Source organism: Choloepus didactylus, chromosome 3 (assembly GCF_015220235.1).
Source record: "Choloepus didactylus isolate mChoDid1 chromosome 3, mChoDid1.pri, whole genome shotgun sequence".
Taxonomy (NCBI): domain Eukaryota; kingdom Metazoa; phylum Chordata; class Mammalia; order Pilosa; family Megalonychidae; genus Choloepus; species Choloepus didactylus.
In genome coordinates, this window is record NC_051309.1 from 201,516,195 (window position 1) to 201,534,649 (window position 18,455).

General features: G+C 36.1%; 1 protein-coding gene across 40 annotated transcripts in view; it reads right to left on the minus strand.

The window, feature by feature from the left end:
- The window catches only part of SORBS2 (sorbin and SH3 domain containing 2), a 346,937-nt gene that overhangs the window by 83,593 nt on the left and 244,889 nt on the right, over nucleotides 1–18,455 (minus strand). For 13 of the 40 annotated variants that reach the window (XM_037831147.1, XM_037831148.1, XM_037831143.1 and 10 more), the window contains 4 exons: nucleotides 14,971–15,020; nucleotides 10,158–10,250; nucleotides 4,414–4,440; nucleotides 4,084–4,208 (listed from right to left, as the gene is read on the minus strand). The exons of 1 other annotated variant lie outside the window; for it this stretch is intronic. In XM_037831147.1, coding sequence (XP_037687075.1) covers nucleotides 4,084–4,208; nucleotides 4,414–4,440; nucleotides 10,158–10,250; nucleotides 14,971–14,980 — 255 coding nt within the window. In that variant the 5' untranslated portion in view covers nucleotides 14,981–15,020. Of the gene's footprint in view, nucleotides 1–2,845; nucleotides 3,964–4,083; nucleotides 4,209–4,413; nucleotides 4,441–10,157; nucleotides 10,251–14,970; nucleotides 15,021–18,455 lie in introns of those variants that run through there. 26 more of the 40 variants (XM_037831153.1, XM_037831162.1, XM_037831180.1 and 23 more) reach the window with 18 other exon arrangements.

The window sequence follows — 18,455 nt, forward strand, 5'->3', positions numbered from 1 at the left end:
CTCCTCCACGTGGATGTCAAAGAGACATCTCAGACATAACATGTTCCCAAAGGGAACTTCTGATCTTTCCCCAAACTGCTCCACCCACAGTTGTCCAGCCTCAGCTGACAGCAGTTGCCTCCCTCCCAGTTGCAAAGACTAAAAACTTGGGAGTCAACCTTGACTGTTCCTTTTTCTTCACATCCCACATCCAATCTGTCAGGAAGCCCTGTGCTCTACTTCCAAAATACACACAGGATCTAATTTCTCACCACCTCCACTGCTCCCACCCTGCTCTGAGCCACTGACATTTCTCACTTGAATTATTGCAATAGCTACCTAACTGGTTTACCTGCTCTCCTCCTTTCCTTGCTATAGCTTATTGTCAATCCAGTTGCCAGAAGGGTTTTGTTAGACTATAAGTCAAGTAATGCTAGTGCTAGATGACATCCCTTTCAGCTGAGAGTTAAAGTCAAAATCCTTAAAATGGCCACCCAGACTTCTGTGGTCTGGCCTCTGTTACTCTTAGCTACTTTTCCTCCTTCCCTGCTGACTTCCTTGCTGATCTCCCAATAGCCCCAGTATGTTGCAGCCTTAAGTCCTTTGTATTAAATGTTCCCTGTGCCTGGAAGTTTCTTCCTTCCTTCAAACTGCTCAGTCTTCTCAGGTCGATTTGCCTATCCTACTTAAAATGGAATCTGCCCCCCATATCCCTACTCAACCCTGTTTAGTTTCATTTCCATAGTTATATTTCCTCATAACATATGTGATTTACTTATCAATTTAAAAAAATGTTAAAATTTTTTTTCCTCCCCCTCCTCACAGAATTTTAAGGATCAATGGTTTCAAATCCATCTCTGTGACTAGAACAGTACTTGGCACATAGTAGGTGCCCAATAAATATTTGGTGTATGATAAAAGTCTCAGAACCTCCAATTTTAATTTCTGGATCATGTAGTTTCTCTGGGGATTGTGTAATTAAACCAAATGTCTTTGTCAGCCTGGATAGTGACAAAACCATAGAAAAGGGAAATTATCAAACTTTTGTTTTCAGACATAATCTAATCACTTTGAAGAGCAAAACTAAGTTCGATGAGGGAACTGAGTTGTAAATGTGATGCCGTATGCTATGACTTCTCCCACCCTGCTTCCTGGAGTTACATGTCCTGGAACACTTCCCTGTGCTTGCTCTCTCACATGAGTGCACACCCTGTCTGTGGGGTCTCAATTTGATTTTTCTCCCTCAGACCTTTCTGGTGTCCTGAACTGAGATCTGTCTGCCTTGTCTCCCATTCTGTTACAGACTCACTGTAACCATCTCGCAACGGTGGATTGGGTAACCAGTGGTGCAGAGAGTAAGGTCGGTGACCAGACTGCCTGTGTGCGTAGCTGGGTCACCTGGTTCTGCTCCTTACTATATGGGTACAGAACTTTTATCTGTACCTCAGTTTCTTTATCTGTAAAATGGGTACAATAATAATAATAATACCTACCATATGAGATTGTTGAAATTATTAATAAAGGTAAATAAGTTAGAACAGTGCCTGGACATGGTAAACTCATATTTATTAGCTGCTATTATTATAATAATTATCTTATTTCATGGGGCCTCCAGAAGATATTACCTTAATTCAAAGGACTTACTCAAAAGAATGAACTTTGCATATGATTGTTAGCTGATGAAGAAGACATTTTAATAGAGGTATGACAACATCCACTTGCCTTTTTAATAGTCAGTGCTTAATGTTTCTGATTTATGGGTGTGGGTGGGAAGTTTGGTGTTGATCAGATCTCTGCTGAAGATTTTCGATGATGTTTAAAAATATGTCTCTTAAAGGCTGTGTTTTGGATGATCTTATGATGCAGCTACAGGAAACAGTATCATACAAATGATTGGCTTAGACACTATGTCATCAACACTACCACTACTGCTGTTGCTTCTAATAATGTGTCTTTAATTAATGGCTAATATTTATTAAGTGCTTCTTCTCTCCTAAGTGATTTATCTCAACTATCTCTTAGTCATACCACTAATTACTAACTAGGGATTGATATTCCCATTCTGCAGCCCAGGCTCACAGAGAAGTTAAGATGATTGCCCCATCACAAAGCCAGTGACGGAGCTTGGATCGAAAATTATAGTTTACCCTTAAAGCTAACACTATTCGCATTATATTATTTTGTGGAGAGCTTAAGAAGAGGGACACATTTCTCTTCTCTAAATGTATTAAAAACGTCAACAGAATGATGCTATGAGAGGATATGGAAATAAATATTTACTTTCCAACCAGCTGGGTATTAGAAGTTGATTAATATGATTTCTGAAATAAGTTTAAACAGGTAGAAATTGATCAAGTTTCAGTGAGAGTGAACTGACCTACAAAAGAATAAATGTTGCTTGAAATTAAGAAAACATTTTCTGCCAAAGTGAATTATAATTGACAATTATTTTAAGAGGTTTTAAATATGTAATTATATTAGGTTCTAAAATGTCTGGCATGAAAAAATATTTTAAAACCTAAAAATTCTTTAATTACTGAAATGGTTTATAGTGGCTTAAGTGATAACTGAACCATCACTGATTTCTTATAAATATACAAGGAAAAAGAAACTTTTAGTTCATGATTTCTGGATAAAAGTGCTTATCTATCTATATATATAAATACCAAGAAAATATAAATATTAAATACACCAAGAAATTTGTTGATGACTTTAGTAGGGTTTTAAATTGGAAGATGGTTTCTTTCTCCTTTACCTTCCTGCTTCAAAACTCTAACAAAGCATTGCGTTATATAAGAAGCCCAAACCCAAGGCGCTAGGGTCTGTACAATAGGCCTGAAAGAAGAGACTGGAAAGTGTAATGTACCACCCGGCAGGCAGAGGACTGAGAGGCCGCAGCAGCTGCAGATTTTTGTCTTTCTTGCTGAAGAGGTATCTTTGCAGTCTCTGGAGAAAGCTCAGGTATCTGTTTGTGGCTTTCAGGCTTATGCCCTGAAAAAGGAGCTATCTGAATGGAAAGAGACGCTGTGTGTGTCTCAGGCACCGGGTTAGGGGGCGGTGAGCAAGGCCTTTTGGGAAATGATGGTTCTTCAACAGGTTTGGAAAACTGTGGTGTATTAAAGGGGATGCTACTTGCTTGATCCTGGTTATGTGTTAGTTTCAAGGTAGAAATTCTCCAAGTTTGAGAATCCTGCATGTAGTCCTCTTGTAGAAATGGGCTACTGATGTCAGCAAATGGTGGGGGACCTGTACGGGAAGCTGCCGGTAAAGGATTAGTGAGTTTCTGTGTGTATGACACAGTCGTGTTAGATTCTTCAGAATAGACAATCGTATGGCCAGGATCGTCATTAGAATACATAGTTGGCTGAACAGGTCTTTTGTTAGTAAAGTACTCTGTACAGGAGGGAGTTTGGGTGTTAGTTACTAGTTGGTCTAAAATGTCTCCCTTTTTGTGACTGGTTATCAAAGAGCTACAGAAGCTTTCTTTCCTGTGTGGTGAAAGGGGTGCCTGGATTGCCAAAAGCATCCGGAGAAAGAAATAATGTTGAAGGAAAAACAAAGAGAAAGTCAAAGTTAGTCATTAAAGAAACCAGGGTCAACTTTGCCCTTAAAGAAGGTGGAGTGAAGTCACACCTTCTTACTATGCTATACATTTTGTTGACCAGATTGAATGATCATTTTATCCCTTTTAGAATACATTGTAATTTCTTATCAACAGTTGCCCTCAGAAACATTTTTTTTTCTTTTGAGAATACATTAAAATGTTTGCTTCCATCTACATCTTGGGAAATTATATTAAAAAGTGCACATATTTTCTTTTGGAATATTTTTAGACTTTAAGGTATATCTAACTTATGGCTAAGCATTGTTAGGAACGGACCTACTTTCGTGAGCTAAAACAATTAGGAAAAAAAAACTGTCTTGAACCTAAAACCTGTCCTCCATGTTGCAAAAACAATATGGTGATCAAAACCCATAGGAAAGCAGAAACATATTAAAAATAAAACATATATCAAAATGTACAAGTTACTACCAAAAAAGCTCTAAGCAGTGGTCTAATAACCATACTTCAAAATAACGGTTGAGAAGACTGTACAGGATTACCTGAGTTGGTGATTTTTTTTCTTGTAGATTTGGTCGAACGCTTCTAAAACCTTTTGCTGCAAGAGAGGAATATGTAGCATCTCCATTCAGTGTCTCTTGATAGCGATCATTGTAAGAGCTCCAAGCTTTTATTAAGGGAAAACAAATTGGATACAAAAATATCTATTTTCACTAATAACATTTTTTATAAAAGTTGCTTTTATTTTCAAAGTTGAGATTTTCTTTCTAGAAATTTAAGTTTAATGTGAGCCTACCATTGTGGTTATGAATATGTTAAAAAAAACCCAAAATACCTAAATTTAATAGTTATTCAGGATAGCCTTTCTGTACCTGAGTCTGGTGAGTGGGAGTCACGTCCTAAAAAAGAAAACAAAAAAGAAAAGAAAAAGAGAAAGAAAGAGTTGTTGAAATTAATACTAGGGTAAAATAAGTGAATAATCCAGTGAAAATCATTTGGCAAAGAACTGTGAACAGTTTTTTGCACACGTTATCTCAGTTTAAAAATTCTACATATGTCAAATATACTAATGGGAGGTTTATGCAATTATTTTTGCTTTAATTAGAATCTTATTCATTAAATATCTATAGTACGTAATTCACACTTACATGTCATACTCTGATTTTTTCCCCCTCAGTAATACTGAAACCATGTAATTTTAATCTTGTTATTTCACAAGCTGGATATATGAATTTCTAAATATCAAATTAAACAGTCAAAAGGAAACTGGTTTGTAAACAATGAATGCTTCTCCTAACCTTAAACCAAACCACTAGGTCCTGAGTTTTCAATGCCTTGCTTTTATTGATCACATGACTCCTGCATCAGATGGAGATCACTTTTTGTAGTTCTCATTTGCTTTTATTTTAAAAAAGCGTAAATGTGTCTTCCATATTATGTGATATTTTCAAATCACTCACTAGACTTCTAATTTTATTCTTATTGCCACTGAAGTCTTTTTATATTCAAATATGAAAGAGCTGTTACAATGTACTCCATTGTCTTACAGCAAGTAAGATGTAGAAAATAAATTCCATTTCTAAAACTGGTTTTGATAATGCAGTTGGAAAGTGGCTCCATAAAATATTTATTACCAGTTTTACTGGCATTATTCATTCAAAGTCCATAACATCTACACATGCTGAGTTAATCCATTTGTATTGCTTGATTCTATTATATCACAGTCAACTTTACCTACATTACAAAGCCTTAATTTTGGAAAAGACCTTCAGGGTCATTTAGCCCAACCTGTCACCCACTGCCTGCATTCCCTCTTTATGTTCCCTGAGGTCACTATTAAATTACTTTTATTCCAGTGCTTAAAAGAACATAAATGTTACATGAAGCAAACATTCTTCATTTTCTTTCTAATGTTTAAGTAATAGTTATTTTAAAATCTAAACACACAAATTTGGAATGATAAAAATGGATTGAGAAATGCAAAGGTTTGATTTTTAGAAAAATATATAATATAGTTTCTTTCCAAATCAAAGAAAGAAATACAATTGTGAGTCAGCATAGAGTACATTAGAATGACTCCAGCTCTGGTGGGTTAGAGAAGACTAACAAATCTTCATTCCTTATGATAATTGTTCATTTAATACGGTAATTGCTCATTTAATATGTATTTTTATCTCCAATGAATGCAAAATCAGAGTAACAAAATGGGTGCAATAAAGTAAAAATAACTTTGAAGAGCTATGCCTGAAATGTTTACTAGCTCCCACATCTAGAATTTGATGGAAGCAGAAATGATTGAAATGCTCATTCCATTAGAGGAGGATGAGGTCTCTATAAGTAAATAAAAAAGAGCATCCTTCCACCATACAGGGCAATCATTACAATTCTGCTTCAGGGACCACAAGGAGACAGACTTAACCATTAGGGTGCCACATACTGTTTGGGGACAAGGAACAATTTCTGGGACTTGAGGAAATAGAAATGAAAAGGGAAGCAGCATTAATAATAAATTTATTCCTATTATAATTATTTACTTGAGAACAGGGAGCCTATCTTACTTTGGTTTGATAAAACTAAGATCATCAAGAAGGGTGTTTGGGTCTGTGCTGGGGATGGAGAGAACAGGGTGTGAGGGGAGGGGGCGGATGTGGTGAGGAAGAAGAGGGTACATTGCAGGTTTGAAGCGCACTTGAGACAGACTTCCTGTAATTGGCAGTTTGTAGAGGGCCAGCTCTGTTCCTTCACACTGGTGACCACAGAGGGGGCCGTAGATCCAAAATAAACATTAAGTGGGAGAATCAGAGAACAGGTTGGCTTAGCGACTCTTGGCTCAGCAGTGGGCCCCTCTGTGAGATACTGGGCCCAGGGATTTCCAAATGAAATTTTACCAGTGCTGCTGGGAATGTGTGATATAAACAATGGTGAGCTCTACTGGAAGGTCTTGCTTAACATATGACAGTAACAGGACAAAGGGGAAAATGAGCATGGGTTGAAATTTCAGGATGAGCTGATATTTTAATAATGCTTATGCTAATGATTAAAGTCTACTTTTTAAAAGTGGGTGGTCTTTTAGGATACTCAAGTGTATGACATTTTAGGTTTTCTTTAAATAAACCCCATTATGGATATTTAAGACATTCAGTCCTGATTTGCTCTTTTCTGATAGGTCTTCAGAGGCACTGAAAGATAAATACCTGTTCTGCCCATATGCATACTGTTTGGATAGCCCTGATTTTCTTTTATTGTTGCCAGAAAAGCTTAGGGAAGGGAGGAGAAGTGAGGGTTGGAGTAAGTAGCAGAAAGCATCCTGGATCTAGGTCAGGTAAAGAGAATACAGGTTTTAAAAAAAGTCGAGCAGACGAACGATCTGACAGAGGCATGGTGAACATTATTCATGATCATTCACTTGTGAGAAAATAGCTATATTCTAGGGATCAGAGTCCTTCCTTTCTAGTGTTCCTTGATAGTCACTGATCTCAATGCTGGTAGATTAGTCACTGTTGTGAAAATTGAAGAGTGACGAAATGGGGCAGGCTTAGCTTTCCTCTGGCTGTCTTGCATGTGAATATAAACAGGGTCCTTGAGAATTAAGAACAATAAACGTGGCACAGAAGACAGTGGGCACCTGCTGGAGGAGCGTGCAGGGCATTTCTGCTCAGTGTCAGGGTTGGACTAGAGGCCCTCAAAGGTCCTTTCCTAGTCTCCAACTTCAACATTTCGGCTTTATTTGGGTGTGTTTATGATTCCTACCTGCTACACCACACTTTCTATCTGTGGTTTTATTTAAATTCCTTTTAACCAACATTCTATATGGACACGATAAACTACATTTTGCCTTGAAAATGATGATGGTTTTCATTCTTAAAGCTCCTCTCTTTAGAGGGCTTCAGTATTTTGCAAGAAATAATTTAAACATATTAATTGAATTCCAGTCAACTAATAGAGTGTCTACAGTGTTTCTAAACCCTATGACATGCCTTTTAATTTATTTTCTTCATTTACCCTCAATAAATTCTTACAGATCTCTGTGAGTTTGGGAATGATGAAGTGTCCAGAGAGGTAGGAAAATGAGAAACAAATCTCTCTCTTTTTTTTAAGAAAAGTTGAGATGCAAATAGACAGACTAATTTTTCTACCAGTGATGTTGGCCAGCTCCCATCTCTTGGCCCAGTGGCCCAGTCGTGGAACATTCAGCTTTTATCCATGTTACCTTAGACTGCCAAGTGTTTTGGTGCAATTATCTGTACTTTGAAAGGGCTATTGTTTCTCTGGAGCCATTGTTTTGGCTCTAGCTTAGGTTTAAAACATTGGTGCATGCTATGGTGAATTTTCCAGTGGGGCTTTACTTCTTGTAAAAAGGAAAAGAGAAAGACCGAAGAGGGGACAGATTGTTGGTGGTTGGTAGTCATACTGACTTTCTGCCCGCACAAGGGAGTGAAGGGGTGCCTCAGGTTCACTGGCCAATCTCATTCATTGGCCTGGAAGCTTTTGTGGAGGTACTCTAACTCCTACATAAAGGCTGTTCTCTTCTAATGCTGTCTAATGAAATAAATCTTTATTAATTCCCTTTTGATTCATGTAAAGACACTGTGTCAAGTTCTTATGAGACCTACTACAGATTGCTATTGGGCATAAAAAGAGGCTAAACTCCTTCTTCAAAATGTTATCAAAATTTCTTTGGAAAAAAATAGATTATACCTATGTCTAATTGCTTCAAAAGAGGTCTGTTTGCAAAGCAACAACTAACCCAAAATTCAGGGACTTTGTTTCATTCTCTAGAAATCTTACCCTTAGTGGTAAAATTAAAATGGTCTCCAGAGCCACCAAACACTCTTATTACCTAAAATCATTCCATGTTACTGAAGCATTACATCTTTTCTATTATTTTGATTCTGAAGCATTAAATCTTTTCTATTAAGTTGTGCAATATGAACTTGCTGATATTCAGCCAGTTTTGACTTTCCAAAATGTCGATACGCTATGGTTCAATCTAGTGCTCTTCCTTCCAGGCTTACTTTTATAAACAATAACAATTTGGTGATGTTGAAGCAGTGCTACATTCCCCGGCATGTGCATGAGTGGTCCACATCCAAATAGCTGGGGCAAGGATGTTATTTGATTGAAATGCCAACGATATTAATGACATAGGCATTGCAATTACATGATTGCCTGGGTCTTTATTTATTTTCTTACTTCCCTCAATTCTCACTTCCCCAAGGTATCTAATGTCAACAGCATTGGTAGCTTTTTATAGTATTTGTCATGTTCACACACACACACATGTGTGAACATGTACAAATACATATATCTATAGAATTTTTTGTTTTTAATTAAAATGAGACCATACTACATACAATGCAATGCAACCTGCATTTTTTTTCCTTACTTAATATTTTATGGAAACCTCTGGCCTGGTATTTAAACTTGGATATCGAAATCCATTTGTGAATTGGAGGTGGTGGGTAGGGGTGGGATTCTCCACATGGAAGCTTCTTCTTTGTTCCCCAGCAAGGCTGGGTAGTTTAGGATCAGGTGGCTTTAAAGCCAAGGACACCCTGGGATTTATCCAACTATTAATTGAGTATGTGTGAAAGGCACTGTGATAAGCATAATGAGAATAAAAATTATATAAACATTCTCCATCCCTTTCTCATTCTGCTCCAAAACCCACTGAAACTATAAAACCAGGAACTCCTAAACTGCAACTAACCAGCCAACAATTAAACCAACCAACCCACCAATCCACCAACCCACCAACCAACTGAATATTTGGAATATTTTAGGGTCTAGAGACACTGGGGTTCCTGGGCTCACTTTGATTTCTTCATAGCAATGTCCCCCTCCTAATGCAGAAAGTATCTGCAGGTTTAGACAGGCCTGAGCCATAGAATGGTTTATAGACATTTATTATGAAGAGAACCACCTTAGTTCATGCTGAAAAGTCTCCCCTTCCCAATTACTTTCTAGAAGATATTTGTGTGTGTGAAGGTGTGTTAATCTTAATTGGTCTATATTTTGATATGTTTAAAAACATAAATTAGATCTTTTTGATTGGATTAAAGGAAAGTGGAGGTTTCTTACAAAACTAATACTCCATCATTCTCTTTGCAACCTTTGGGAAGAAGTGAATTAATCAAGATTTGGTTTCCTGCAAATCCCTCTTCCTCACCCCGTATGTCCACATCATCCCCTCATTCCAAAATTTTCACATTTAAAAAAAACAAAAAACAAAAAACAAAAAACAAAAACACACATGCAAAAGAACCTGTGAGTTATTTTAACTAATTAATATGCTACCTTAGATCTTGAAATAATGAAAACCTAAAGAGTTTTTAACACTTGTAGTTACTCAACACAGTTTTGGCAAGTGACTGTTGTTTTTAATTAGATTTTTAAAATGTTTTCTACAAGATTTCAGTTTCCTTTGGCTTTTTATTTTTAGAACAAAAGCAGTCAGAGGGGATAGGAACTATTCTTGGGATAAGAAAAATAACTTGTGGGACATTAGAAAGATATTTACAGCTACTTTAATCATCCAAACAAGATAATTCTAGTAACAGAGAAAGGTCAGATTAAGCCATCCCAGTGTACCACTCCTTTGTTAATGGTGTTATACCTGCAGCCAATAGGTTTGGAGAACTTTGAACCCTCTTCACAGATGTTAACGTGACAGACATGGCAGCGCGTTTGCGAGCAGACCCACCGCTATCTGGAAGCAAAAAAAATGACATAGCAGAGGCCAAGGCAAAGGAGAAAGCACATGCAAACATCACGTGTTGTAAGTTAAATGCCAGACATCCAGGAGAAAGATGAGCAGTCAGAATTAGTAACCATGGCATACATCGGCAAATTTCAACCCCTCCCCCAAACTCAAAACCAAACAGAAAAAACCAGAGAAGTGTCTCAGAACAAGAGGCCAGTGATTTAGTGAAAGAATGTAAGATTTCATATTTAACATTTTATGGAAATACAAGCACAGAACTCAACTTTGCTTGCAGTGTTTAAATTCAATTCACATTGTATCCATAAGCAGTGTAGCTAGCTTTTAGAGTTGTGGATGATCTATATTTCAAGATTGAGAGCTATGTTAAAATACACTTTTGTGTCTATCATTTAGATTTTAGTGTTTGCTAGTTATTATGATTCCTGAAGATAGCTTGAAGCAACTCTTGAAGTAAAAGTTCTTGACTGATACAATCATGGTACATTTGGCATATAGGATTCATAAAGAAACACAGAACATTAGGAAAGTTCATGCTGTCTCATAGTTATTATTGTTTATAGCAATGATTAGCTCAAGTGACTTCAAAGTTAGCATTGATATATAGAGTATTGAAATTACCACGTTTTTAGATATCAATTTATAGCTTTTATACTTCTGAACAATACGCGCATTTACGGTTATGTGAATCACAACATGAAGTAAAACAAGTGGAAATGCATCAGCCATTTAATGTGCTATGGGAAGTTTACAGTAACAAGACTTCTAAAACTGGAAGATTAATGTTCTATTTACAAATAGATTCCAATTCCATTCCCACATTCCTTTGTCATACGGCATATGCAATAAATAGTTTTGCTCATTCCCCTGGAGTCAAAACAACTTAAATTTAATTCTCTTTGAAAATTATGACAAATAAGACAAAAACTATAATCAATATCGTAACAATCATTATATGCTGCCACCGGCTACATCCATTTTTTTTTCTTTTTAATTTTTGTTATGCAAAATCATCCATTTTGTTTCTTGAATGTGAATTTAGATTAGTAAAGATGCTTGGAAGTATGATTTGAATTAATGACTGGCAAAAATCACAAAACAGAAAGGTAAATAGACCTGAAAATTAGTAGAAAAAGTCTCATAAATAAAATATAATTTGTAAAATATATGTTTGAAAAAATTTCCTAATGTAGCCAATAATTAAAACAGAAAAATGACTTGAAACAACACTAAACGAAAATAAACCCGACGAATCCAAGACTGTAATTAAGAACTGAAAGAGAAAGACACAAATGGTGGATACTTCCAACCGAAGGTACCTCCAAGAGAGGCACCGGTGGGATTTTTGCAAACTTTGCAAACCGATAATGGCTATGAAGGACAAGTGTGTCTGATGGAATGGAGGTATTGTTACCAAATGTGTGCTATGTAGCAGTGTTGGGGGGTTGTATAATCAAGGGTGTTGAAAGTGAAAGCTACATCATCCTGAAGATTTCCTTTTTTAGGTCTTTTAATTCTGAACATCTGATAACAAGCAGAGAGGTGAAAGGAGGAAATTTCAAAATGCAGAGATTCGGGGTCACTGGTTAAACCCATGGTTTCCAAACTGTGTGCCGAGGCACCCTGAGTCACCTCAGTCAATTCACAGGGCTGTTGGGTGAATCTATTACTTGGGGGAAAACACAGTGGTATCTGTCAGGCACTGTATGAACTACTAGCATAAGGTAAGTTCCCAGTTTCAACATACCAGATTGTGCTATCATCATCTCTTTGAAAACCTGGGTTTTATGGGTTGCTGTGATAAGAAGCAAGTACACTGTAAAAATCATTTTGGAGCATGCATGAGAGTGGTCTGAGAAGATCTGCAGTGCTCAGCAGACACACACAACCCTTAAGTAATTGTGGTTATTAGGAATGAAATAATTTTTTCTTTCAATTTACGTGTATTATTTTGTCAAGTTGCTACCAGGTTGATAACATAAAAACTTACTAAGCTATACATAACTGCTTAATAGAACTATTAGATGTTTCTTTTGGCCTAGGGGTGCATGAAAAAATTACTGAGAGGGCACAGTAAACCAAGAAAATCTGTGAATCTCTGGGTTAAACAATTTCTGTATTCTATGCCTAGAATACAGAAATCATATCTATGTAAGACCTAGATGAAATAAATGGAGACTCTGTCTTTATTAACAGTTTAATAAAGAGCTTATCTTAAAAAGTTGAGGTATCTGAAATTGCTGAACCATAGACTCTATTATATTGTCTTTCTAATTACTTAGGTATCAATACTTTTCTGCCGTTCCTTGAAGATATTTTAAAGAGTTCTTAAAACGTGGATGCTGTTGTTCACATTTTAGGTCCTCCTAATGAGTTCATTGGTGCCCTCACCCTCACGCCCTCTGTCACCCGCAGCCTTCCAGGATCCGCTCCCACAGAGCCAGCAGACTCCTGGAAGCTGTTTCTACTGATGAAAAATGCTCTTTTGGACGAATCACCTACAATCAGTTATTTGACTCTCTCCTTTCTTCAATAGCTAAGATTTGCCTTAGGTAATAATGGGTCACAGATTCTAATAAGAGTACAGGTGTAACATGTTTTGCATATTTTTTACACTGTTTAGATACTTTAGCATGAAAAACAAACCACATTTCCCTTGGCTAGTTTATTATGTATTTGATTAAAAGCAAAAGCCGATTTAAAAGAATCATTAATTTTTTAACCTTAGTGACTGTCTCATAGACATTTAAATAGTAATGTACCTCTAATGATCAATAGGTAGATTATCAAGGCCAATTTTATTTATGATATTTAGGAGCTGGTTCTTACTTCACTTTTGTATGTACAGCAACAATGCTTTCTTCAACTTCCTATAGCAATATTAATATGTATTTTTAAATGTGGTATGCTTTTACAGCAACATTGCAGTGTTACTTTGGAATTTTTAAAAAAGTGTTCCAATAACATCTAAACAATATTTTATTCATAGGTTTGAATATGTGTGAAGTCACCCATATGGGTAAAATAATCTTATGCAAATTAGCATTCCATCCAAAGTCAAGCTCACTTCTTATAAATGAAAGGATACTTTAGAGGGTTTTATTCACTCTGCTATAGTAGTGACTTGGGCTCAGGTACCCCAGCAACCTAAAAATTTACAAATTTCTATGTGTCTATCTCCTTTTGAGGGATTGAATTATATGAATAGGAAGATTAATTATTGAATGCCTTGTGCATGTATACAGTATATTTAGTATAATCACATTAGAACACATCTGTCATAATAGGGTTATAATAAATATGAAAATCAGCACTCAACAAAATGATAGTGTCTCGGAAGTTATGTTGAATTTAATTCTGCAGCTCCCTGCAGAATTACATGGCAGAACCATCAGTAAATATTCTCCATGTGGACATTCTGCAGGAGTGACTTTGCAGTTTCACAACATGACATCCTAGTTCAGATGTGGGCTGTGTATTCTATTTGCTTGCTTCAATCTTCTTTGCTGAATAGTATTTCCCGTGTCTAATTCTGACATCTTCAGTTGTCCAAATGCCTTCACTTGGTTCATATATAGGGTTAGAATTTCTCTTGATTTCTAAGCCTTCCTTTTATATTTTGGCTGCCTCCAAAATCCTCATTCTGTCCTATGTTCTACACCTCTGCAGGGAGACTGCATCCATCCTCAGGAGCCACCCAACAAAAGCATTCTCTGAGGTTGTATAGAGCAGGTTTCTTTGAGGGGCAGTCGCAGACAGATGGACAGTGGCTCATGTCTCTACACTTGATCGAGGAGGGATTAGATACATTGGTTCTCACTATTGGTTGTTCATCCTCCCTCTAGCCACTGCGGTAAAAGCAAGGGACAGCAAAAAGGCAACCAGTTTATGAAAGAAGATATTGTGGATCCTTCTTTCTCCTCAGCCATGACGTGACTGGTTAAAACAACTTTCCAGTGATCATTTGCAGAAATGAAATGGTTATTTTTTTAAACACAGGTTACAAAGTTTCAAGGAGAAAGTAGTTTTCCTGAATTAATTAATATTGAATGTAAGACATTCAGGGGGGAAAAGGTGAAAATGTAAACCAAAATATTCCTACAATGGGTAAAAAGTGTGGACATAGCATTTATCACCAATACTTTTACAATCAACCTGTGTTCATTACAGAGTTTGTAGGCATCAATGTCATCAGGCAATTTGGAGATACTGTTCTCACATCAAAAAAATATACTGCTCATGAGTTTATACGTATCGTGATTATGGATGAGGCTGATTCCATTTGAAGCTTTGGGACTCTATCTGCTAACTGTGTAAGCACAAAGAGATTGTCAAATGGGGAACTTGAAAAATTTTCCTGTAGAGCAACTTGCCTTTGAATTTAGCCTATTTTAAATGAAAGTTTGTAAATGTATGCATACAAATGACATACTCCCTCTTCCTAGGATTTATAGGAGTTAATTTCACAATGTGATCAGAGAAAAAAGGAGTTAAGAGTAGATAACAAAATAGAAAATTCTACTTTTGATGGCTAAAAGATTGGTGCCTAAAGACAAAAAAAAAAAAAGTAACGTATCTAGACTACATATCTAATCAGAAACTCAGAAATCACATTTAAGATCAGCAGAGTGCTATACTAATGATTTAGGGCCAGGATAATATTTGGAGAGCAAAGTCAAAGAGTTTGTAACTAGCAGAGACAGCATACCTGTATTCATTTTGACCTTGGAGTGTTTGTTATTAAAGTCTTCAGTTTTCCTGTAGAAAAAAAATGATGCATTAATTTGTTCACTAGTCTGTGGCACAAAATATCATGAAAGTGTGTTTTTGTTTTTATTTTGTTTTGTTATTGGTGTACCTATGAGTTAATTTCACATTCTCAATAGTCTTACATAAATCAGGGTTTAATAAGATGGGCAGAATTTATAATTTCATTCAAATTAAACTTCAATTACTATTAGTCCTATGATCATAAATTTATGTTTTTGTTTAATGGTGACCAATCATGTATGAAAATGACAAGTAAGTATATATAGAAGAATTTTCATTTTTAAAAATTGTTTCCTTTGCAAACATTTATATTAATAATATATATATAAAATATAATTATAATATAAATAATAAATAGTTTTTGCTCTCTAAACCTGACAGGATCATTGGTAGCTGAATGTCCCCTTCTAGAATTTTAAAAGTACCTTGGTACTTTGAAATTGTTATCTTACATATGTGGATCAATGGATTACCAGGGATTAATAATGTACTTAATGCAAATTTTGAGGACATAATCAAGGAAGATGAGAGTCATCTTTCTCTTTTTTTAAGACAAAGAAAATAAATGGTTTGTATAAAAATAATTTCTGTTTTAGTATTGTACTGTGTTTTTTCCTAATGATGGGTTTGAACTGATGTATACCAACTGGGATTAATTCATTAGAAATAGTGGGTGAAATGGTCCTTATCGAAGAAAAAGAGTTTTTAATATTGTGTTATTTTATGACCTGTGAGATGATTTAATTCTTTCCCTGGCATATGTTCTTAGCCCATTTTAAAAGTTTCTTTATCCATACTGAGAGACTAAAGAGGAAGGACATGCTCAAATAAGAAGCAAACCTTATAGAACAAGAGCTCTCTGAAGAGATCTTTAACCCTGGCTATTCTGCTTTTGCTCCTGAGTAGGGACAATTGTTAGATTTCCACATGAACCTTCCAAAACAACATACTCACCTGATTCCATACACATTAGTACTCTAAGATCTAATACTATTTTAAAACTTCATTTTTACTTCAAGGAAGAGTGGGGATAGAGTTGAAATCCAGTCACCTGTCATGATTTGTCAAGTAAGATTTTTGATCAGTATGTTTTATCAGCCTCTACAAACAGCACCCCCAGAACTTCCTGACCTCCTGGTCTTTGCCAGGGTTCTTGGCCTCTCCTCCTTTCTGACCGTTTCTTCTGTCCCTATGTGTACTGCTCTATTCATCATCCATCAATTTCTTTCAATATGGGTCATCGAAGTTCACCTCTTGTAGAAAGACTGGCTTGGTTCATCACCACTGTGGAATCCTAACTATAAAACCAAACTGTGAATGCCAGCTAAATGTAATGATACTATCTTCTGTCCCACAGAGGGGTGGGAAAATGATAAAATAAAATAGTATGAAAAAAAATACATCTCAGATATAACTATGGACCAAGAGAGAATTAAGCCAAGACTGAATTACTCATACTTTGGTACTAGATAATTATGAAATCAATGAATGTACAGAATGGATAAAATCACAGTACTGCTGTTCACTCCAGTTGACTTTTTAGAGCTGTAAACCGAAAACAACACAGATGATTCCTCATCATGGTGTTTGGCGTCAGACTTTCCTGCATCTGCCCTGGAACAACACCTTCGGGTGTGAGAAACAGAGCAGGGATAACTCCTGAGGCTGGCCCGGCGAGTACTCAAAGAGTTATCACAGTGTTATCGTGGATTTTGCAGTAAAATTTCACAGGCCGATTGACCTTAAAGTGAATTGATGGACTACTTTTGCCTGTTATTTTTCAGTTTATACAAATAAAGAGGCACATTTCTTTTTTTCCCCCCTCCCCAGAACATGCAGAAAAATGTGAGACATTTCTAAGAAACTCGACTCAGTAGCCCTCACACAGCCTGTACTGAGGGGATGCCAGTGAAGGCAGCGGTCAGTACAGGAGCCTTGAGAAAACTCCTTCAAACATATTCATTTTAATCTCTTGGGGGCAAAACTTCTAGTATGTTAACCTTAAATGGACCAAATAAATAGGAAAGAAAAGCCTCAGGGGATGTGTGTGGCTGAGGCTGAAGAAGTTCTAAAACAAGAAGGGATAAACAGTCTCCAGAAAATGAGGACTGTTAAGGACCTTTTCCAAATTCTATTCCATAACTCCTTTCAGAATTAGGCACTACTTAATGTTTAAAACTGTTTTAACTTTTAAAAGTGAATGGCAAGGAGAGTATTTGAGCTGGAACAATACTGATAGATTAAAAATAATCAAACATAGAAGAAAGGTTCATTCTCAGAATATAAAACTGCAAATATAAAATAATATTTTATACCAAGTTAGAGAACTAGCAACATTTCTTGTTGGAATTCAAATGCGGTTATTTACAAAACATCTGACACTGAAAAGGTAAAATAGGATTAGTGAGAACAAAGAAAGGCACCACAAATACTTGAGCTTTTCATCTTTAAAGTGATGTATCCTGTTACTTAGAAATGTAATTTGTGGGGTTTTTTAACTGCGCATTGTTTTAGATGTCAGAATGTAAAATGACTAACTTCCTAATCAGGCAAGGCATTCTCTGACATGTTAAAAGAAGAGCCAGGATGATTCAGCTCTCAAGAAGAACCTGAAACTAAAAGTCTTCTTGGGTAACAAATAAAAATGCACGATTCTATTTCCATTATTTGTAGTAAAGCCATTAACAAATCCACGACTGAGAACTCTCTTTAGACAATTTAAACTAAAGTAAACCTAATCTCTTTTGTTCTGTTCTCAAAAATTATCTTTGATTGTGCTTACATAACGGGTACAGATTATTCTGAAAAAAAAAAATGAAATTCCTGGAGTGTTTGCGTGTTACGAGAGGAGACAGTATTTCAAGTATTCTCTTAAATTGGAATTGAACCAGAGCCAAGACCGTGAAAACTGACTGTAAAATGAAGACTACCTTGAACCCCAGCAGACAATCCTGAGCAAAGAACTCTCTGTACTTTATAGTGTCAAAGTGATATTCAGCAGGTAGTGCAGAGCTATATTTAGTTAAGTTTAGTTCTTGCCAAAGTTTTATATAAAAAACAACTTGCGTTCTAATTTGTATACAGCAATGGATCAGAGCAGCCTTTATTCACAACATGCACATCGCAATAGATTGTGTTGATTGCTCATGTATGGGGACCATATACTCCACGCAGTTGTGACTTTCTTTTGAAAATCATTTTTCTTATGGATCTGTGCAATCTTTTTTTTTTTTTTTTTTTAAGAAGGGTTTGAACTGATGTGTAGCATGGCAAAAGTTTGTTCAAGTTCTTTTTTGAATGAGAGTCCTATGAAAATGTTTGGGAGTTCATTCACGGGCAAAAACATGACTTTGTGTCCATGGTCTTCTAATTCTACTTGAAAGCTTTTCAATTATCAGGTATCTCATTCTGAAGAGGAACAGA